Source organism: Zonotrichia albicollis, chromosome 5 (genome assembly GCF_047830755.1).
Source record: "Zonotrichia albicollis isolate bZonAlb1 chromosome 5, bZonAlb1.hap1, whole genome shotgun sequence".
In the NCBI taxonomy this organism is placed as follows: Eukaryota; Metazoa; Chordata; class Aves; order Passeriformes; family Passerellidae; genus Zonotrichia; species Zonotrichia albicollis.
The window spans coordinates 34,612,632-34,637,503 of NC_133823.1; the positions used below are offsets into that span (position 1 = coordinate 34,612,632).

General features: G+C 36.2%; 1 protein-coding gene across 1 annotated transcript in view; it reads right to left on the reverse strand.

The window, feature by feature from the left end:
• GPM6A (glycoprotein M6A) overlaps nucleotides 1–22,189 on the reverse strand; it is a 115,604-nt gene extending 93,415 nt beyond the window's left edge. Inside the window, exon 1 of the mRNA XM_005483816.4 lies at nucleotides 21,601–22,189. Coding sequence (XP_005483873.1) covers nucleotides 21,601–21,637 — 37 coding nt within the window. The 5' untranslated portion in view covers nucleotides 21,638–22,189. The remainder of the gene's footprint in view (nucleotides 1–21,600) is intronic.
• Between the last annotated feature and the right edge of the window lie 2,683 nt (nucleotides 22,190–24,872).

Sequence of the window (24,872 nt, forward strand, 5' to 3'; positions counted from 1 at the left end):
TGCACACCCTATGCAGCACTGCAAGCTAGATGGTGAAACTAGATAGCTAGAGAACCATGACTGTGAGAATGATCAACTCCCTGCTCACCCTGAAATGGTTCAGGATCTGCTTCTCCAGCTGGATCCCTGCAAATCTAAGGAGTCTGATGGATTTCGTTCCAGAATCCTGGCAGAGCTGGCTGATGTCTTCACAAAACCTCTCTGGATGATTTTGAGTAGTCTTGGGAATCCGTAAAGGTCCCAGCTGACTGAAAACTGGCAAACATTGTCCCAGTTTTCAAGAAGGGAGAGAAAGAAAACCCCACTAGAGGCCTGAAAGTCTCACTTCAGGGCCTGGTAAAGTTATGGAGAAGATTATTCTGGGAGATATTGAAAAACATCTGAAAGACAACACAGTCCTCAGTCACAGCCACCATGGCTTCATGAGAGGAAAGTCCTGTTTATCAAACCCTGTTTCTTTTTATGATGAGGTAACCCACCACTTGATGAAGGGAAGCCAACTGATGTGATCTTTTTGGATTTCAGTAAGGCTTTAGATACTGTCTCTCACCATACTCTTCTGGACAAAAAGTCCAGCGCACAGCTGGATAAACATATCTTGTGATTGGTGAGCAACTGGCTCACAGGCTGGGCACAAAGGGTTACAGCGGGTCAGGTGACATCAGACTGGGGACCTGTCACAAGTGGGGTTCTGCAGGACTCCATCCTCAGGCTGTGCTCTTCAACATCTTCAGAAATTATTTGGATGCAGAAGGGATACTAAGCAAGTTCACAGATTATAGGAAACTGGGAGGAGCTGCTGGCTGCCTTGAAGGCAGGAAGGCCCTGCAGAGAGGCCTTGCTAAAAGTAGAAGACTGGGCAATCTCCAGCCACAGGAATTTCAACAAAGGAAAGTACCTGGGATGAGGCAGCCCTGTATGTACAGTACAGACTGAGGAATGAGATACTGGAAAGCAGAGATGTAGAAAGAAACCAAGAAGTCTTGGTTGACAACAAGCTGAATCTGACTTAATGTGTGCCCTGGCAGCCAGGAGGGCTAACCATGTCGTGGGGTGCATCAGGCACAGCATCACCCATTGGGCACTGGGACAGGTTCCCCAGGGAAGTGGTCACAGCACCAAACCTGACAGAGTTCAAGAAACATTTGGTCAATGCTCTCAAGCACATGGTGTGGCTCTTGGGCTGTCCTGTGCAGGGCCAGGAGTTGGACTTGATGATCCTTGAGGGTCCCTTCCAACTCAGCTTCTTCTGTGATTCTGTGATACAGGCCTAAGAGTTTATGGGAATTCTGCAGGCAGGAGCAGGCACAGCATTTTCTGTCTGTTTTCTTCTGTTGCCTGGGGAATTGCTACAGTCCTTGAAGCTGCTTCTCTGGCTAAAGTCTCAGTGCCGACGCCACCCCCGGCAGCTTTGTACAGATCAAACGTAACTGCTACAGAAATTCCTTCTAGCTGAAAAGTGATTTTGGTTTTCTTCCCTCAGCTTCTTGCTTCAAGTAGGAGGAGTAAAATATTGTCCAGGTATGATATCATATTCCTTAAACACAGAATAAAAGATGGAGACCCTCCTGTACTAACAAGCTCCTCTATACATTAAACCCTTGAAACCTGTGTAGTTAGCTAATTTGCCAGCCATTGGCAAATCCAGCAGCTATCCACCCTCTCACTCCAAGTAAGACCACACAACCCTGTCTGTGGCCCATCAGATGTACTCCACTATCTAGCTCCTGCAAGTGCAGATCTTCACCTAACACTATACACTGTCTCTACCCACCTACTGCATTCTACTGCATTCTTAGACACAGAAACTCTAATTACACCTCCTTAGTAGCCCTGTTACCTGCTGTAGAAGCAAGGAAATTAATTGTTCAAATTAAAAGAACAGCTAAAGGACAGCTAGCTTTACTGTCATGAAATAGTTAAGTGCATAGGACTACATTAATTGTCATCAACTGTAAACGAGGCCTGACTTCACAGGAGGCCTCCATGTGACACTTAAAACAAGTTTGGGGCCTTTTTTTTGCCTTGTGTTTAGGTGTTCATGAGGTTTTTTATTTGTTTTCTTTTTTGTTTGTTTTTTTAACAGGTATTCTGTTGTTTCACTTTTTTATTTTGGTTCCAGAGCTTTCGGAATGCATCCACTTCACATTTTCGAGATGTCTCATTTTTTTATGACATTAAGATTGATATTTTCATTCAATTATTATCACTTAGTCCCTGGAGATTTTGAAAATCTAAGCAGATGTGGCACACAACTTCAGGCAACAGACACCTTATGTGCTGCATAGCTGCTCAAAATTCCTTCATGCTGAAAGTCCTCTTCATTCTCTTACTGTTCTTTCATTCTCCAGTGGTAATGAATATTGGTAATCATTCATTTCTTCCAGACCAGTTCACCCTCAGATCTACCTGGCTTTGCTGAACAGTGGGGCGTGAGAAAGCAGCAATTTCTTTCCATTTTCATCTTTCCTAATTTTCATTGGTGAGGAATACCAACATACAACTATGCTCTACCCCTGCTGCCAGCACAGGAAACTTCATGGGGCTGTTTTGCTTCATGATCTGAATGATGGCCCAACGCTTGATGCACAGCAAAAGTAAAAATTCTAAAAAATGCCTTCTTTTTTCCCACAATATATTCTTAAAGGTCTGTTCATCATCATTTACAGGAATTTGTTTCACAGAACTGAGAAAACCAAACCATTTCTCAGAATCTTACATACTCTGCTCATCTAACAATCACTGTACAACTACAGTATAGTTATATTAAAATGATAAAATAGTTATTGTGTACTGGTACAACCTATTATGACTATAAGCCCCAGATTGCAGACCCAAATAACATTTATTTCCTAATCTTTTGGTACTACTTTACCTGTCAGTAAAGTAGTGGGACTCAGAAAAGCACTGTTTCATGACAAAACCAAACTACTATAAATTCACTTCCTTTTCCACCAGTATATCTCTCCCCCACAGATAGCAGTGTTTATTGCGGGCAAAAAGCTTTCTATATATTTATTCTGGTTTTGGCCAGGTCAGAGCTAGTTTCTTCGGCTGGCATGGGCTGTGTTTTGAGTTTGTGCTGAACACAGACAAAGCTGAAAATGGGGAGATGTTTTTGTTATTGCTGAGCAGGGCTTGCACAGAGCCAAGGCCTTTTCTGTTTTTCATCCTGCCATGCTGGGAAGGAAGAGGGGGGATGCATGGGAGGATGGGAGGGGACACAGCCAGGACAGGTGACCCAAATTGAGCACAGGGATATTCCAGATCATGTGGCATTATGCTCAGTATATAAAGTAGGGAAAATAAAGTAAGGGAGGGATGTTTGGAATTAGAATATTTGTCTTTCCAAGTCACAGCTATGCATGCTCTCCTGGAGATGGTTGAACACCTGCCTGTCCATGGGAAGTAGTGAATTAATTTATTGTTTTGTTTTCCTTGTGTACATGCCTTTTGCTTTCCCTATTAAACTGTCTTCATCTCAACCCATAAGTTCTCTGGTTTTTGGTTTCCCTGATCCCGCTGCTGGGGGAGTGAGTGAACAGCTGGGTGGGGCTTGGCTCCTGGATGGGTTAAAACACAACAGCACGTCACAATATAAAAAAAGCACTACACTTATTAATAGAAATTGAAAAGAAAACCCAAAATCAATCTTCAAACTTCTTAAAAAACTGCCATAAGATTAGATTAGATAGAATTATGAAGAGAAAAATCTCTTCTAAAATGTTTGAATTCATATATGCATTTTCATAGGTTAGTATCAAATTCATAAAAAAATAATGCAAATCCCTCTTTTGAATACTTCATGTTTGAAAAAAAAGACTGGAAGCAATTGTAAATATGCTTCCATGGACTGACCTAGTATTATCATTAATCCTCTCTTGCAAGATAACTGTACTACTACAATTTCTGACTGGATGTAGAAAATAAAGTTCCATCCACTATTTTCTCAACCTACATACTAGACAGTCAGAAAACTTTATATTCTACACTTCATCTGTTTGAATTGCAATAAGTTCCTTTCTGCCTACTTTTATATATCTAGGGAAGCCTGTAATAGTTTGACATTGCTTTCAGTCATTCCAAATACAACATTTGTTGTCTGAGGGCAGAACTGCTCTTCAATGTTATTCAACGCATTAGTGGCAAACACTAGGTCCATCATGTGCTTTGACATTAAAACTAAAATACCAAAGGCTGAAGAATACTCATATTTATCACAGAAAAAAATAAAAAAAGAAAGAAAATAAAGAAAATAAAATCAACCAACCTTTCAAATTCTTTGGAAGCGAGTAAATTAAAATAAAGATAGGGACCATGCATGCCAAAAGTGTTACCAGCATTGTCAGAGCCTCCACATAATCCATATGCTATTGATGAAATATATAATAAATGTAATTTTAAGGATAATTTTTTTATTGAAGCCAGTAAGGTCAGAAATTTGCTTTTGTAATGAAACTGCTGAGATTTTGTTCATATCACAAGATTTTTGGAACTGCTTTTAAAGAGGACTTCAAACTTGCAATAAAGTGAGGTATACAGAAGACTGGTTATTTCTACAACTAATTTAATTATACATCTTTTTAACATACAGAAGTCTTAAAGAATGGGTTATAGACAAAATTTAAACAAGATAGCTTGAATAGCAGACATAAATCTTACTATAACAGAGTAGAGTTCCCCACACTGCATTCATCCCACTAAGACAAATTAGATGGTGGTGCTTACAGTTTTGGGGAGAGACTGGATTTGACGTGGTGGGACCACATCACATGCATGTGCAGTAAGATGCTCAGAGGCTCTCTTTGCATGGGCTGTATACCAAACATATTCAAAAAAAGCAAACACATCTAAAAACCAGTATTTTGAGTATATTTCTGTTAAGAGTTAGGCCCGTTAATTTTCAGCCTGAAATTTTCTTCGTATTTGGGTTTATACTTCATCATGTGCTGATAATACAAAGTCTGTATTTTTTGCTGCCAAAGACAGAACAAATTTTGTCATCATTTCAGTAGCTGAAAATGTTGCAATCACCTTTCTAAAGAAAAATAGCCATTCATCAGAAGAAAATGCCTTTCTTTTTTTAACAAACAAGCAAACACAGGCTAATTTGTCTTTGTTGAGTACCACTTCTGTAAAATGTGTTTAAAAAGGCACTAATGGTTAGTATGGATGTATCCATTCTGAACTTTCTATATCACATATTATTATCATTAAGAAATTCAGGTTTTTTGAAGGGAATGAAGTTAACAACTTTCTGAACTGTTCCTTCCTTTGGCATGCTGTACTGACATCCACCATATGTATATCACAGCACTCTGACTTACATTATGTCTCTGTTAAAAATCAAAGGTCTGTCACTCTTCATTTTAACAACACATATGCCATATGTATAATGAATGCAACTCCTTCAGTTTTGTTCATTTAAATAAAATGTTTGATTAAGAATTAAGGTGGGACAGGAAAGAATCTTCAATTACACTGCATTACACCCTTACTAACAAAAAACATTGAATGCCTGCAATTTATTTATTTATTTACAAATTAGTAAGTATTCCCTAGCACACTTTATCTTGCTTTAATATCTAGATGACTCAACTGAGATTGCACTGTAGAATTGTAAATACTACCACCAATTAAAGTGATAAACAAATCAAAATCAGTGGAAGAAATGAAAGTTTATATATGTCTTATCTTGCTTTTCACAAACGAGAAATCAAGACACAGTGAATTACAGCAAGATTTTTCAGGGTTGCAAATAATTTTGTAGTAATTTCTGCAAATCAAACTGGAAAATGTAAATTATGCAAATAATCTGTTTCAGATATTTCATATCTCAATCCAGAATCTTAGATGATGTCCCAGTAATTTCACAAAACATTATCTCTAAAGGAGTAACTTATGAATTACTGGCTGAAAAGAGAGCTTACTTTTTAATCCAATAACATAACTTTTAATACTGTCACTATTTCATAACAATTTCATTCCTCAGAATTATCAAGAATGATGAAAAATATTGCTATGCCATATTTTCTTTTTGTAATTTTGTACTTTTGCTGAGAGTCATAAAATCATAGGATATCCAGAGCTGGAAGGATCCACAGGGACCATCAAAGTCCAACTTCTGCCCCCAAGAGTCACACCATGTACCAGAGAGCATTGTCCAAATGCTTTTTGAACTGTATCAAGCTTTGTGCTGTGGCCACTTCCCTGGGGAGCCTGTTCCAGTGCCTGACCACCCTCTGGGTGAAAAACCTTTTCCTAATATCCCCATAAAAAGAGAACTCATGTCTACTCATACCCATGGATGAGGCACACTGCTGAAACTACCTGGAGGTCTTTGATTTGATTTTTGAAGGTTTTTTTCCATTATCCCCTTTGTTGAAAGGCAATTGTTGGTATTTTGTAAAGTTAGTACACTAAAGAGATTTCTTTGGCAACCAGTTTATTCAAGTAAGTGTTCTGCCTCGTGGAGCCAGGGACATGGAGTATATTCATTAAGAAATTTGTTTCATTTTCCCTAGAGGTTTGCTTTCACTCACATTAACATTTTCATGCTTCTGTTGCAGGAGTTTCATAACCCAGTTCCACAAACAGAAAACTATCATCTCAGTACTGCTTTCTTTAAATGTTAAAATAGATTAAGATGAGTTAGGAGATTTCACTGACATAAATCTAATCTTATTCATTTTGGCTTCATACTCCACCTCTCATTTACAAAAACTGAGACAGTCTCACAAGTATGTATTGAATACAAACCAGCCAACTTTTTGCTTTCAGTGTCCATTACCATTACAGTTGCCAGTATTCTGGCTAACTACCCATCTTATTAGCTCAAATAAAACAAAAAACTGAACAAATCCAATTTTTTTTTCTGTGAGGCATACAGTTCAGTGATCTATTTTTTCCTATGTCCTTTCAAAAAAAGCTTTAAATACTTTTAATTGTGTGATTTTTGAAATTTGTTTTCTCTCAAATCCAATTAAAAAGCTCAAAAATAGCATGGGTATCACTGCTTACTTTACAATCATGAGGTGGTAATTAAAGGTGTATGATAGCAACTGGGAGATTTTTCTAGAGTGTTTTTATATTAATAGGTACTAAAAGACTGTGTATTAAGTAAAAAAAAGCATTAAAATATACAGCATTCCCAATCTTGATAAAATATTATGTCTTTGCGAACTGGACTTAGAATTTAGTGTTTTGATGGCCACAAACTATACAGCTAAACTAAATCAGTTGTGGTCTTTAGCACACTAACTGTACAAAAACGTGGCTGCAGTCAGGAATACAAATGTAAGATAAACTAAGGAGAAGGAAAATAAATAGCAAATAAGCATGCAGAATGATGTTCTGGGCTAAAGAAATTGAACTGATAAACTTTGAACCAACATCAGAAGGCCAGAGAATACTAGAGTACACCACAGGCTGTCTGGCCCACAGAATCCTTTATTCCTCTACAGAAGAGAGTGGGTTCCATTCATTTTTAAGCTGTGCAGCTCCCCAACATGGAGACATAGGAGCAAAATGGAGATAGCAAGCTGAAAGACAGTATTTCAGCAGATGATAGCTCAGAATAAATGAAAGCATAGCTGGTAGCAACAAAATGAAAGAGGCCTGCACTACCCTGATACAAAGGAACCTAAGAAGCTCCATTTAAAGTCCTTTTCCTACATATTTGTTCTTAAATAGGAATAGTATCAAAATAGCAGAAACAATATTCTAAATCTTAAAGAAACTGTCCTCAGGCATTATGTTTTACAGTGTGAAAAACCTCCAGAATAACCAAGTGCTGAGAGGTTTTCCTTAATAATATGGCTATTATTACTTTGAATATTCATACCTATTTTTGAACTTCCATGTACTGCTAATAAGCAGCATCTGCTGAATACATCGGTAGGCTGAGTAACTGAGATACAAAGCACTTATTAATTACACGACTGCCATTGAGGATGTAAAAAGACTTAACTGATACCAGCTCTAAATACATACTAGAGAACCATCTCCATAAGATGCCTTAAAAAATTTCCAAAATGTCAGACCTTAGGGCAGGTGTTTGCCCTCTACATATATGTAAAATCCTAATTCTCCCTCTTTTGAATACCTTATATTTACAACAGCTTTGTTGGATTGTGCAAGAAAAACAGGACTGGACAACAGAAATTTTAATATTTTGTTCACTAAAGTAATAAAATTGTATACTGGCAGCAGTATTTGTCAAACATTATGTCATAGAGAAACCTAGTTTCAGTTTTAATGCAAACGATTGCCTATTATGAAATGAGAGCACACTGAATTAGTCATTTCCATTAAATCTATGAAGTAGAATTGCCTAGCAACCAAGAAAATTAATTCAGAGATTAAAATAAACACTGTGACACTGACAGAGCAACTGCTATTCTACCTCAATAACCATAAAGACACCAAAAAAAGAGGTGTTTTCTTAGTTCTTCTTAACAAAGGTAAAACAAACAATTTCATAAAATGAGTCATAATGGACAAAGAACAAAAACAGAGTCAAAGCAACTGCACACAGCAAATGCAAATAATTATGCTATTTTTACATAACATCATTGAAATTTTAAAAAATTGAAAGTTTTTCATATTCTGAAAAGGGTGAATGGATTGTTGTGGAAGTTTCTAACGTGTTTTCCCACTTACAAAGGAGAAATTTGTTTCATGTTATTAATTCTATGTAAATGTTCTATAATTTATGACTATGCTTACCTGAAAATATTCTGCATCTCTTCTACCCCCAGTCAAATTATTCCTAATCACACTTCAGTAGGAAAACTTTTAAATTATGCAGTTTATCACACTGAGATGCTTAAGGAAAAAAAATCAAAACGTTAACAGATTAAGGACAGTGAGGATGAGTGCAATAATTTAATAACTGCTACATATTGCTTGTTACATCTGGGCCATTGTGTAATTCATTGTCCCTGAAGGACCACAAAAAGCCTAGTAAAATTATCCCTTTAGAAATAAAACAACCACAATTCTGTAACAACATCGAAGTCTATCACCTTGTCAGGGTATTAGATTATTGGAATGATTGCAGATCAGGGATTCTGGAGTGTCAGTACTTTCACACCTCCAGTAGGAGACAGTCCGTCTTTCCAGCTTGCAATACAGAGTTAGTATGGAGTACAAAAAAAAAAAAAAGATCAGGCGCGATTAAGGCAAGAATAACACAAAGGAGAAAAAATATATCCCAGACGATATGACAAGACAGCAACTGCAGCATCTACATCAAATCTAGTTGAGACTACATTGAAAGATAATAATAAAAATAAAAGAGTAAAATTAATAAATCAAGACAGACAAGCAGGAATAACTGTGTATTGGAAGGTAACTCCCCCGGCAGGGACATAGCTAGTCTGCTCTCAGGAAAGTGTATTTCAGCTCTTTGGTTGTGTATAATGTTCAAAAAACACACCCACCAACAGCTAGCTACAGGTTCTTTAAAGTCTTGAAATCCACATATTACAATCACTAAATCCAGTTCAGTGGCGTCCAAACTGGATTTTAAAAGTTCATACTGTGAAGAATTATGTAACAAAGTAGATGTACTCGTCTAGAAGGGGATATGACATGTAACAAAGGAAGGATATCTGCTGGAAGTGCAGACAATACAGATGGCATAGACATGTAACAGATCAAAATGAAAAAATATTAACAGTAAAAGTCCCCATTAGATAAATGCATCCATAAAGCAGATAAAAGAGCCCAAATATCCTTAACAGGTTCCCCTGTGTCTTAAATATTTGATGAATGTACCAGATGGGGAGGGGGGAGAAAAATATCTTGTCTGAACCACAAGCATAAACACAGCTGACCTAAAAGAGCTACCCACCACTAGATTATAATTACTCCAGTCTATTCACTGGTGAACAATGTTCATATATCTAGAATAATTTGGAGAAATTGCAAGATAACATCTTTGAGAAAAGGTAGCCTCCATATGCTGCCGAACAGCTGAAACTAATTTGAATTTTCTGGCCTTTGTGCCACATGTCATGGGTGTGGTTGAAGTACACATGTTTTACTGAATTCTTAAGATCATCACAGTGATAAGCGTCCTTTTTTATTAATTTTATCTATATTAATAAAGTGGTATCATAAAAATAGAAGATACACAAATTCTACATGTAGCTGAATATAGTACCTTTTTTCCCTTTAAAACATTTAACAGCACAGTTCATATGGTAAAAATCTCAGGAAAAAATGCTTAGTGCTCAGACTAGACATTGTCATAGTCCAGAACCTTTTAATAAAAGAAAACCTTGTAAAAGATGTCCAGTTCAGAGGGATTTATTAAATCCTCTCCAGTCTACCCAAAAATACAGGCAAATAACCAACATGCTGGTCCAGACCTACGTTCAAAGATCATCTATATTTTGTTACAAGAGGACAGCAAGAGGGAAAACACCAGTGTTAGCCTTGCACTAGAAGCAAGAATTTAATGAAAATAAACTCCTAGATAATCTTAGAAAGCAGACCATGTTGCAGAAAAAAAAGATAAAAAGAAGGTCACTAGTAGCCTGCCTTGGGAAAAATTCCATCTGCACAGCAAATGTGATGATCATCTTGGCTTAAGTATGTGAACAGGACACACAGCAAAGTTGTTCAATACCACTAGAAGGTCCAGTATACCCTGCCCACAAGTAAATCCAAATTCTACTAATTTAAAAGAAGACTACAAACAAAAACCTTTAAAAAAAAGGATCTAAGAAGAATATGATTTTTTCAAAAACTGCTGACATCCACAGGAGACCCAAAGCATATGAATCACTGTAATACCATGTGATAAAAACAAAAAAAACCCTTCAGCTGATAAAAAAACTCATTTCAACCTTTCTTCCAGTTTCCTCTCAAACCTTTTTAAACTGCATCATCATGTCTTCTCACAGATATCCTGCCAAAAACCTGACAGCAACATGCAAATTACTCCATGGCATTGTTAGGTCTTAATCTTAGATGCTCATGTGCTTCCTTTTTGCTTATATCAGTATAAACCCAATGGGATTACCCCCAGTGCATGACATCAAAGATGTACATTTAGATGCACAGAATATTCTTAGTTGGAATGGACCCACAAGGATCATCAAGTTCAGTTCTTAAGTAAATGGCCCACACAGGGATTGAACCACAACCTCAGTGATTGTCTTCGCAAAATCAGAGCTTTGGTCATTGATTTTTCAGATTTCCAGATTTACTGATGTCTGCAATTTTTGGAAGCAATGAAGGGCCATATGTGCACTTACAGCAAATCTTAGTATTTTCTACAACATTGGTAGGCAGTGTGGATAAAAGGGATCCTTAATGCTTTATCAGAACTATGAGTTTTCCAGCAAAATTAGGAAGCATATATAAGTAGCAAATATAAGGTAGCAAATTGAAGTCAAGACTAAATAGTCGACATGTTTTGTAACTCAAAGGAGTAGATGTCAAGCTGATTATGAACACCTGGAAAACAAGACACTCTTTTAATCTAGTTCAACCATCTAGTTAAGTAACATGGCAATAAGGCTCCTGACTACCATGAGGACTGCAAAGAGAACCTGCAGGTGTTTCCAAGGAACTGCAATCTGCTACTAAGAGGAAAGGTGGGGGAAATCATGGTTATGTTTATTTATAACGTCAAAAGTGTATGTTGGTCAGAAGCAGTGGTTAGTAAGTCAGTAAAAAATTAGAAGGCTGAGAAATTCTCTGAAGATAATTGTGCTGCTGTATTGAAATACCACAACAAATAGGAAAAGCATTTTATATATCTAATATACTCAGACTAATTCATAATAAAGTAAATCATTGTATTTGTGTCAATCAGCCAGAAATGTAAATTTCTTTTCTATATGGGACTGGTTTATCAACAAATCATGGACAAAGGCAAACCATTTTAAGCAGGAAGCATTTCACACTAAAGCTACTCAGTTTAAAAATCAATAACACAATGTTCAATAATATAATTGAATACCTTCATGACCAGCACAGTGGCTAGTAGTCAATGGTCCCTTTCTCAAGGCAATTTCAGACATTTACTTTCATCCCCAGTTATGCATATGAGTTACTATTTACAATGACTTATCACCCGTTACCCCCATAAGCTCAAGTACATGTTCTTTATTGGTTATAATGTTTTTGAAAAACACTATCATTTAGAGTTTATAAGTTCTTTCATATACAGATTTCAAAATATTATTTTATTTTACTATCATGATCATTATCAGTAAAATTAAAAATTATTTCTGTGGTTAGTTAAGGTTTTCCACAATGGATTAATCCAGCAGATAGAGAGGCTGTATTTGGGCTCACTGCACCCAGTATCAGATACTGCATCCTCTCCTATTGCAGCTGCCTGGCCTGTTTAACACTACACTCAGGTAAGGCATGGAAGAATTTTTCTGGTCCAAGGTACAGCAGCACGTTCATCTCAGCCATTCCCCACCTCCTCCTTTGGAAAGGGAGCAAATCAAACAAACATCTCAGAGAACAGATCCCAACTCCAAGCTGTGTTGTGAACATGGTAAATAAATTATGCAGGAAAATGTGGCTGGAAATAAATTTTCATCACAGAGGTTGCAGAACAAGCAGACCAGCACAGAGTAAGGACTAGCTGAATATATATCACTTAGTACATATAAACTAAGACACATTATGGTTTCTAAGTGGTAAAAGGCAAGGATTAATTTGCTGGACAGGTTAAGGTAATTTTACCTGCTCTATCACCATTCACTAACAAGGAAAGCAATCCTCAACTGAATGACTTCACTATTACTTAGATAACTCACAAATGCTCCCAAAACATTCATGGTACTGGCAGTAACTTTCCCTGTCTCAGAGCTGAAAAATCTTTTGAAGGTTGTATGGTGTGAGATGAGTCATAAAATGGTAAAAGAGACTGGGAACAAACAATGTGGCAGATGGAAGCAGAACACAACAGGGTGTATGTAATAGCTTTCTTCAGGAGAGATGAGAGTCAGAGCTTTGTGCCATCCAAGCATAGGAATAAGTACTCAGTTTGGATGGGTTTCCTCATCTCACCCTGCAGTACCAACCAAAACCATGGCATCAGAACCTCAGGATCTACTCCTGCATAAAAATAAGCCAACCTAAATTCTTAGCTATGGTCAAAAGCTCCTCACTTGAGAACTGCAAAGATATACTCCAAGCTCTTCACATAGTTGTTTTCTAAATGCTTTTAAATAGATTCAAAGTTATGCCAGGTGCTTACAATGGCGTGTATCTTAATAGAGTAAGAGATGATTTGGTAGGAGAGCAGGGGGTGGGAGGCTTTGACAAACTACATAAAGTGATTCACCAGTAGCAGAGGGTGCCACTACACTGTGGAGCCTGCTACACTGGCTGCATCGCCTTGCTAAGCAAGGGGGTGCAATACCAGCTTCCTTCACCAGAGAAACTAGGCCAACAGGTCAATTGCGATAACTCTTTTCCGTGAATGTGAAGCGGTATACTTTCCTTTTCCAACTGACAGAATCTTTCCTATCTCTCATCACTTTAAGATCAAACTAGACTTACTCTCCCTTTGCCCTCACCTGTAGCCTTAAATAGCTAGAAACTGGCCCCAGTTACAATATTACCATAGTAATTTTATGGTATTATTAGTAGCCATGAACATAGTTGCTGTTTTACTTGCGGGGGAAAAATGTGCTTAAAATAATTGTTCACTATTTAAAAAAGATAATTTGAATGTATGCTTCTATTAGCTTATGAAAAACATAAATGTTCTTTCAACTCTAATATAATTTTCCACCATAGTTTAGTAGTGGACTTGTCAGTGCTAGGTTTATGGTTGGTTCGGATGACCTCAGAGGTCTGTTTTTCCATAAATGATCATATGATTCCCCTATTACCATATAAATTTCAGACTTGTGAAGCCCGCCAAAGGTATTTCAAATTCTACTGCTTATTCCTTTCTTCTTTCATTCATATTTCCTCTCTTGAACCTCTATCAGCACAATCATCAATCATCTCTACTTTTTTCTCATTGTGCCTTTGTGCAGAGCAATCCCTGCCTAATCACTTAGCTATGCTACTATTCTCTTCCTTTAGATTCCTCCTTAATGTCCAATTTTGCCTGTATAAAATCATTCTTCTGCAACCTGAGAAGTAGGATGTGACCAGCTATGACTTAATTAATAAACATCCAGCACTTGTCAACTTCTATTACATGTTCCCAGAAGAGATTTTAAAATGCTGCAGAATTTAATTTCCATGTCTTCCAGGCATGGAAAAGTAAAAGCAAAAGAAAGAAAAGAAAGTGGTTTCACAGAAAAATGAAAAGCAGGACAACAATCAAAAAGAGATACTTTTTTTCTTTTTTCTTTTTTTTTTAAATGAATTAAAAAAAAACCAAACAACTGCACTCGGGGTACAGATAGGAAGATACTGACAAGTGAGGGGAAAAAATATTTTTGCCTTAAGTTTATTTTAAAATTAGTAGTACCTTAGTACTCTGGTAGTACTTAGTAGAGATTTGCAGTAGTACCTTTCTGCAAATCTCATACACCAAAAGTGTAGCAAATGCATTTTTGTTGGGCTAGTTTTGTACCAGAACCTCAGCGAATGCACTGCTCAATTTAAAAATTGATACTAAATTTATTGTGATATTCCTTTGCTGAATAATTGTATTGTTATCACTATTGTGGAAAAAAAATTGAAACTTTCACTATGTGAACCAAATAAAAAAGTCCTCAGAAACTGCCCATGTGCAAATATAAGGTGCATTGCAAATGTAAAAAGAAGAGTAATTCTTGCATTTAGTAGTTGCATTTCAGCAACTGTTATTTGGGAAAATGTTGTTCCAGATGGCTGAAGTATAAATTTTGGAAGGAGTACTGAACTCCCACACGATAACTAATAAGAAGGAGATGAAAATTTTAGAGGGGGAAAAAAAAGTAAAAGACAAAAATTAGCCTTCTTGGGACTAATGCATTGAAGCACAAGTGTTACCATGGACAAGCTAAGAGAATACATAAGCCATTTTTTGTGTCAGTGGTGTTCCCCCATAAGACCCTAGAGCACATGTACACACTAGTTCCCAGTTTTGTTAATTCCTACTTGGTGTATATCTTTGACTATCACAATTTTGATGCTCTGAGTTTGATCCCTCTGCAGCTGAGAAAATGACAAAACTTATTCCTCATTCCTTGCACAGTGGAATTCAATCTCTCTAACTCCTCACTCCCACATGAGAAAGATTTGTGCCAACACATCAATGTGGGACTTGGTGCCTGTCTCAGAAATTGGCCATGTGATAAGATATTAGCAGGAATTTTGCATTTTAGTCACTTGAATTGGCTGAAAATTCTCCTGAAATAGAATTGCCAAACAGAATATTAACTGACAAAGTATTTCATCTAAGAACAATGTTCACCTTTGCTTTTTTTACATTCTGTTTTTAATGGCTCTCAGGTGCCTATATTCTTCATGGATTTTATAAAATAATTCACAGTGTTTAAAACATGAGGCAAAACAGCCCAAAAACATGGTTGGTTTTTTTATCATTTTCTACTCAGTCCTCCATATAAAACCACTAGGAGGAAACAGCATACTCTCACCTGTGTATCTGGAGAGAAAAAATAGGTAAAAACGATTTTGTCAAGAAAGCAACATTATGGTTATGTGAGGCCAGTACCATTTCCTCCATTCTTCCATGTTGAATTTTAGTGCAGTGGCAGGCTACTTAAACCAGGTTACAAAGTCACATTGCCAAATTGTTTCAGGTGCTGATCAGAAATTAATGCACAGTCACAATCTAAAATGAAAATAATTTGTATGTTAAGTATAACAATCTCTCAATCCTTCTCCATAAGGAACCTAACCACTCAGCTGAATCAAATTTAATTTTGCTGTCTCTATAGTATTGTTCTTCATATTTCCTATTTTTAGAGTAATTGGAAACCCAGAATACCCCTTTTTCCCCAAAGGTGAGCCTTTACTTTCACAAACTGTCAAAAAAGCTCCTTATAAATTCATATTGCTATTTTGATGTGGTATTTTTTCACTAATTATTGTAAATCAATAATTTAAAATACATTCAACACTTTTTTCCTATGCATTTACATCTCCTATGAAAAATCTTTTTAATATAGTTTATTTATGAAATTGACATCCAAGTGTAAAAATAACCATGAAGACTTAAATTTTCACACATTGAATTGAGGATTCAATCTGCCTTGGGGCAGTTGGAATGTTTTTTGCCCTGAAAGAGTGTCTAAAAAATTATAATTAAGTCCTATTACTGCTGGATTTTCATGCCTAGGACTAGTATAATGTTAAGCCTGTAAGAAATACAAAGTTTTCTGCTATTAACAGAGACATTCAATGTTAAAGATTAAGTAAGCAAGCAAGACTAAATTTATTTACATCATTATTTTAGAATAAAAGCTTAATGTATTGAATAATAACATATTCAAATTACAGCTCCACGAGTCAGGGCTCCTTATGTAAGAATATTAAGTAAGGTAGCCTGGAGTTAGTACATAAAGGAGAATAGCTCTTAATAGAACAATTAACTTCAAATTCGTATTGACTGTTATTCCATTTTTCCTTAATAAACCATATTGATTGACTACTAAGGAATACTAAGCAGGAAATACAGTGAGATAGTTTGTCAAGATGTTAAAATTTATTTCCATATTTAGCATTGATTACAAAGGAAATTTATTTACTCTGTTAGTGACTTTGTAACTGTTAAGTGAGCATTTCATCTGACTTTCTTATTATAACACACATACCTTTAAGGACAGGAAACAATAAACATGATGATAGTTAAGACCATTCCACTCTAAAGCAACTTGCAAAATCCAATTGGAACACAAGCTTGGGGACTAAGCCTACTAAGTTGAAAAGATATTCCCAAAGTAAATAGAGATTGACCTCTGCTCACCATGTTTTCTTTAAGAAGCAAGCACTACAAATCCAGATTTGTATGGAAAATATCAGCCCACAAATGTCTGCTCCTTGCTACTCATAAGGCCAAATTTAAACACTATTTCCAAGTTCCTTTTGAATGTTAACAACACAAAAAGGATCTAACTGAAGATACAAGCATGACTGTCACTCAGTGTGGCATTTACACCAAAGAACAAAAAATAACTCCTCTGCTTTATTTACAAGTATTGTCACCAAACAAAATCAAACTGCAAAATACTGGGATTTCCTCACTCTTATTTTAACCAACTTTGCAACAATATTCAAAAGAGAAGGAAAATAATTCTCTATTAGAGGTAAATATGAAGATTTAGAAGACTAACTTAGAAAGGATGTCAGCTGTGTTTGGACTGTTTGGCTGTTGGTATTTCTTAATATGAAATAAAACACATAATTTTCATTCATAATTTTAATTTCATTTCACTTCTCTGTACTATCCTACTAAGTCAGTCTGCCATTTTCCAAAAAGTACTGAAGTAAGAGGAAACAATTTACCCTCTCATGGCTGAAGAAGTAGAGGCTGTGTGTACATTTTACTGATAGCATCCTAGTCTCCTTATGATTTTCTTCCAACACTCTGCTTAAAGCTCTCCTTTACTGGTATGCTGTGACAACAAATGCAAAAACTCTGAAAATAGGCTGCAGATCCACTTATATTGCTAATGCAGGCCAAACATTATTTTCTGGCATTTAATCATTTGTAGTCACAATAATACTACTTTTTTTTCTTTTTTTTTTTGTTTTCCTACTGGTGAAATCTTAACTGCATCAGCTATACTACAGCCAAGAGAGCTTAAGTAAAATTAGGCTCTTCCTCCTGTTTGCTGCTCTATAAACACATGATGCTCCATTCATTCCCAAGAGTTTATTTTACATAGGAATTCAAACTGCAAAATGAAGTTATGATTGAATCATTAAAAAAGTAAAATTCACCTTCCATTTAGTGCAAATGGTATGGTTTACTGTGCTCCAGAACATCTCTCTTTTTTTCGAAACAGATTGTGGTGAGAATAATCTTTCACTCCCCTGTATCAAGTTCCTTACAGTGCAAAAAATTACCGCGCCTGCCCTCTGAAAAGTTCTTTATTGGGATGAATAACTGGGGCTGGGGACACCATTGCAGTCTTAGTGCTATCTCAGAGAGAAGACCTGAAATGCAGGGACTGGAAATATACCTTTTTCCACATCATAAAGCTATCAGTTTGGCATCATTGTCTTTCAAACACTAGCAGCTGAGACCTACCACTGCCACATGCAATTTATGCATGAGGTTTTCAAAATTAGCGTGCATCTCTGAAGACATCAGTGAAATTTCCGCCTTTTAGTGGACCTGATATTTTTTGAAAAATAAACCCAGTTTAGTCACTCTGGGTTTTCCAGACAGTAAATCTGCAGTTAAATGTCTTAGTATGTTTGAGGTCTAGGATGTAGCATAATGTCAGTTTTACAGAAATTGTGAACAAGTTGGTATATCTGAGATGTTATGACTTTTTACCTTCTAGAATATATTTTAGTGTTAATTTACTTCGTATTTGAGATGTACTTCCTACACACTTTCAGTTCTTGGACAGCTAGCAATACTCGCCGAGCAAATACCTTTGAAACCTCCTCCCCAAACTTCACTGAGTTCCCAGCAAAGGGGAAAAAAATAGGGTGGAGGAGGCACAACATGTCTTCCAGAATTTTAAAACGGGAATTTTATGAATAGAAATTATTCTTGGTTTCAATTTTTACAGCCTTATATTTGAAAACTGCTGAGCAACAGCCTTATCTCATTTAACCATATTAAAGGTAGTGGTGCCAGTATGAAAAAACATTTTCTGCAGCCAATAGAAAGAAAATGGGGAGGGGAGAAGATGAACCTTATTTTGAAGTTTTTCTAATAATTCATTACTTTCAGAAAAAAAAAAGGAATGTATTTCCCTGCTTTTAATTTTCCAAGATACAGGCATAAAGAAATCATAGGTACTAAATATTAGCACGCTGAGAGACTGTGGTAAAAGGGCATTATTCGGAGCCACTGTGTTAAGAACTATGTTTGCACTTAATAATATCTTATTTGGTAAAATTATCGGAAATAAAGCCTTCCAAATCTGCTAGAGCTATCTTGGTCGTATTTATGAAACGCATCAATATGAAGTTATTCACTTCCATCATGGCTGCTAGCAAGACGTAATGCTGTTCAGTGGGAGGTTCAAAGCATCTGCTGTGAAAAGCACAGGAGCTGATAAGCAGTGACAATTTATACTCCCATTGATTTTGTATAAATCAGAAAAGAGAAAGAAAGAAACATTTTCATTCGAGATGGTAGAAGGATGAAAAATAGAATATATGAATTACCATATATCTGAAACACTACAATTAGCAAAATTGGTCTGGATGACCTGGAACTATCCTGTGGATATCAATTAAACACACAGCAGATAGATAGATCACACTAAATGAAAGCAAAAAGACCCTAGACACTATGAAAGAGAACTATCATGTCATACTAGTACCAGTCAATATTTTTCAAGTGCAAAATGCAAAACTTAAGGAGATCCAGGACTTCATAATTATCCCTATACTTCCCTATCATACAGTCAAGCACCTCCAAAAATTCAAAACCGAAAATATTTTTTTAAATTTTCCTCCTGAATTGCAAATTTTCTTGAAATTTTAAATATATTCTAAAAGTTGTCATAACCCAACAGGGGAACACAACATCTTGAAATGACAAGTTCACAGGTGTGGTGACAGAAACTAAGCAGCATCCCCTTTCACACCAATAAGGAAAAATACATATGATATGTGAGCTTTTAACATTCTTGTGCCACTGTCTGTGACAACAGCTGGGTACCACTAAAGGGGAAAAAGGCTGAACACATGGCATTTTAAATGGGGGTGGGGGGTAAGTAGTGTTAGCTGTTGTAATCACACTATTAATCACACCATTTTGAGTGGCTATTGGTCATTCAACTGCTTATCATATGAACAATGAGGACACAGTTTATCAATAACAAATTCTTTCAATATAAAAAAAATTCAATTTTTTCTGTGTGTTTTCTTTTTCCCCTGTGTTTTTTTTTTTCCCTCTCCGTAATAAGAATTTAGGGATTTTGAATTTCACACTGTTTCTTCAGGCAACATCATTTGGTAGCAATGACGTATTTTGATTTCTTGGTCACACAGTTCAATTTACTAGTCTTAAGAGGCAAAAGAATGCATTTCAGAAATTTTTTAAAAAGCATATGTTCTATTTCTAAGTGTAAAGTACCCTAGAAAATTTGAATCATAGAGTAAAAGTATTGATTTTTACCTTCAGGAAAAAAACACACCAAAACAAAACAGAAAAACTGACCTGTCCTGTACTTTTCTATTCTAGCTTTCATTTGATACAAATGATAAAATTCAACTGAAGAAACTGCTGTAATCAAGTACTAATGTACTTATTTATAAAAATAAGTGTGTATACACATGGAGCACATATATTCTCTTTTAATGTTGTCATGACTATATACTGTGCATCTAGATCAAGACCATCAACAATTCAAAGCTGCATTCTGTCTAAATGGGTCACTTATAATGAGAAAGCATGACATTTACATGTAAGAAGCAGATTGATCAGGGAGCAGAAAAAGAGAATATGGCATCAGTGGAGAAAAATATGCCTTTACAGGCAATTTATGATAAATTATTTGGCAACTTCCTATATCCTCCTCAAAGAATAGAAGTGAATTTAAAAAATGTAAAATGAAAGGAATAAAAATTTAACACAGCAAATATTCAGTAGGATTACCCTTTGTGCTTGCAGTACAGAAAAATTAAAAAAGCCTTGGTTCCTCTCAGTACTGTTATGTCTCTTGTACAGAATAACACTTAAGTGAAAAGACTGAAAACACTGTGTCTCCCACAGATCCACACATTAATTAATTGTCCACAATCACTTTAAATTGGAATTTTAAGTGCTAACATATCCCATAACATTCAGTTGTCTTCATTCAGAAGCCGTGGAACAGAAATGCTCTGAACATGCTGTGTACATCTTGCTAAAGCAATTTCAGCTGCAGCCTGCAAAATTAATTTCTGCAAATCTATGCCATGCAAATATTGGAATGATAGCAAGTCTGTTGCAACACATTACAAAACCAAAGTGGCAAAAAGGCAGAGGGAAATTTCAGTACTGCCTAATACATACAAAATATACCCCAGGTCTTTGTTCAGACTGGATTCTTATTCAAGGTGTAAATACTGGTTACATTGTTAGATATCCAACTACAACTAGCTCCAAATATTGTGTGAGTAGCTCTCTCATAGTTCACACTAGACTCCCTTGACCCAGCTAGACAAGCGTGAAAACGTGAAATAAATGAACATTAACAAAGACTAGTCTGGAAAGCAGGCTGCATTAAATGCTCGCAACATTATTCGTATAGATGCAAAATTTGCTAAATTCTTTTTATACTAGATATCAGCTGGCAGTCACTCTTTTAATGTTATGTGCTACTGCAGAGAAAAAAATGAAGTAAATAATATGAAAATAATATGTCTTTCCCCATCTGCCACATACAGATATTCCCCAACCTTACAGCACGCTGCTAAGGCAAATAAAGAACAGCAAAATAATTATCTCCATGCAAAGAAAAAGCAATTTTAACACAATACCTTTCTGTGTTTGTCCCTCTTCCATATTCTCTTCCATGGCTACCTTTCTTCACTAGAAACAGCTACAGAGAATTAATCAAAAGCTTCAGTCAGATGTAGGAAAAAGTGTGGATTTTTTTTTTCCCTGGGAAGCTCCAACGGCAGAGGCTTAGGCAAGTCCTCAGAGCTTAGCTAAGGCTCCCTCACTCTCCTTGTTTGCTTGGAGACAGGCTGTCAAGTGTAATTTCATTCAAATTACTCTTCCGTGAAGATTATCAATTTTTCTTCTCAAAGCTGCCCATTGTGTACCACTGTAAGCAGGTATTCAAATGAACAGCCTGTGAATTTTGGGGGGAAATTTGGTCTGAGCCCTTATAGCAATGACACCGATTCATAAGCCTCACTTTGCATATAAAATGGAGTAAAGAAATCGAGGTTTGTATTGAAATCTGTGTTTAAATTGGAAACAGGCTGTACTGAAAACAGATGGAGGAGTGTCCTCCTAAGGGAAAGCAGACCACCAACCCATAATTCCCCCTATTTGCTACTGAAGTGGGAAAGCCCAAATGCCTGTGGGTTCTTTATGCTGTATTACTTGTCTTTCTCTCTCTCTCTCTCTCTCTCCCCCCGCCTCTCCCCCTCCTCCTGTATCAGCACATTTAAGAATAATATGACTCTTCATTTCTCTTCTTCTCATATATCTGTATCATCAGGAACTAACCACAAATACACACTATTGCCCTAACAGTATTCTAAAAAATATCTTTATAGCAATACAATTTTGCATGCATGTATATGTGTTTACACACACGGGCACAATTCAACACAAGACAATAATCACTGCAAATTTTATGTACTGTACACATCCTCATTGTCACAGTAAACAGGAATTTAGAGGCAGTTCAGAGGTTTAAAGCAGTTCTTGCATCAATTCTTTATCTGATTCTTCATATCTCAAATTAGCTTTCTTCAAAGCTCTTTTAAAATAACCGGATCTTAAAATGGTGAAGCGCCACATGTGGATATGTACACAAGGAAGCACATACAGACACATACACTTCTAGGAGTTAGCTCTCGGAAAACATAGGTTAAATACACTGTGAGGGCACCTACTAATTTGGGGAGCTCTGCAGTCTGATTTGGAATGCAAATTGGACGCTGCAGTCTAGCAATAAATTAGCATTTTTGTACCTTTGTCTACAGACTGATATCTCATCATTTTAAGACTTCCATTATTTCACCAAAAGTGCAAACTGAACACAATTCCAATTTTTCTTTGCAGGTTTAACTTCTCATCCTTCTAGGGGAAGTGACTAAAACTTAAACAAAAATAAATACTACTACGGCTGAAAACTCCTATTAACATATGATAAATAGCCCATCCATTTACATTATGCTATCTAAATACATTGGCTTAGTTCTGCCTTCTGAGCCACAAAAAAAAAAAAGTTGTTTACTTTGCCTGGTTGGGTTTTGTTTGGGATTTTGTTTAGGGAGGGGCTTGGGGGGGGAGTTATTGTTGGGGTTTTTGTTGTTTTTTACCCTGTCTGCATATAAATCTGTAAAAAAACTGTTTGCATCAGAATAATTATCATGTATGAAGTTAAATGCATATATATAATTAACTGAATCATTATTTGAAAGTCAACACATTTTCTATCTTTTTTTTTCCCCTTTTAATTCATGTTTCTAGGGCTCTGTTTTTTGGAATAACTGAAAAAAAACCTTATCAGCTGTTTTACTTCTCAGATCTAATTGATCATTTAAAAATCAACACTTTGAGAAGAGCTATACATATAGAAGTGCTCCAAGCACCATAGGATGTAAGCGGCTCTCATCTTTTCAGGAATTATTCTTTTAGACAGGTTTTTAGGAGAGACATATTTCCTTTAAAACAGATCTCCTGTGTAAGTCTCCTCTGCTATTCTTTCTCTTCAAAACCTTTTCTTAGATAAGCATTAACAAATCTTCATATTTGAAAGACAGTCTGGCAAAGATTTTACCTAGGCTGGCAAATTGCTTCTAAGTTGCATTTCTGAATAGCACCAAATATTTGAGATGACCAACATCCTCAACAGGGATGTTTGCAACAATGGAATATATAGGTCACTGATGAAACCAAATTACTTTCCTGGAAACAAACATACAAACTTTTTTCAAATATTACAGGAAACAAAAAGAATAAAGGTTGGAAAGAGGTAACTGGGAGAAGATACAATAAAGATGGCACAATCTTGAGTGACATAAAAGGGTCAGGAAGAAACAACTTGCTCAAAAAAGGGACAGGACTGCAAAGAAAGTAGGCCCAGAAGTAAACAAAGGCATATTATACAACATGTATTTAAGTTGTGGAAACTTGTTGTAGCAGGCTCTTGTAGAGGGCGAAACGAACCCAACAAAATAATAAGGAGAATCTGAATCGCAAGGATTCATGGATATGAAATCAGTGAGCTGCAAATTATTAGGGAGTAGAGGAATATTTTGTTGAAAAAGTTTTAGCCATTTCTTATACTACTTCCAAGGCAGAATGCTTTTGGCACAAATATATGAGATGTTGAGCTGAATGAATCCTTGATCTTACTTCCCATTATGGTCATTTTCACATCAGGTTCACACACATCTTATTTTTAATTACAGGATTTTTAACTTCCCAAAAAGACTACTACAACCACAGGCCAAAGGTTAAGATGAAATCACTGTAATTGATGAAACAAAGTGTGACATTAACAAACAATGGCTTGAAGTTTTATTCCCACCCCTACAACACTCTATTTCTCATTGTAAATACTATTGTTAATGAAGATGCTGACAGATCCTCCTGTTAAACAGCAGCTCCTCCAAGCTATGTAAGTGCCAAAGCTCCTTCTTCAGAGAACTCTGCTTAGTTTCAGGTGCTGTTAACTGGTCATCCACACAGCTTGTGTGAGAGTGAGCAACAGAGAGAATGTGAAAGAGATTTCATGTAAGCTTCTTTCATATTTAACTGCACTTTATTAACAAAGGTTGAAACATAAATCTGTCTCCTGAATGTTTCTTTAGACTGCTCCAAGGACCTTTCAAGATTAAATTATGAATAGATGTTAATCCTAAAGCCAAAGAACAGAAAAGCTCTGCGAGTCTTACACAGAATAACAAACCAAAGCAGAAAATGCCAACTGTATGTGACTTTCTAAGCAGCAACCACAGAGGCTTTCTTTCTTCAGTATACTGGGAAACATATTTACCACCAGTGATAAGCTACTTTAAAAGTGTACAGAGAAACTACACAAGCTTCTGTTTCTGGAAACACTTCT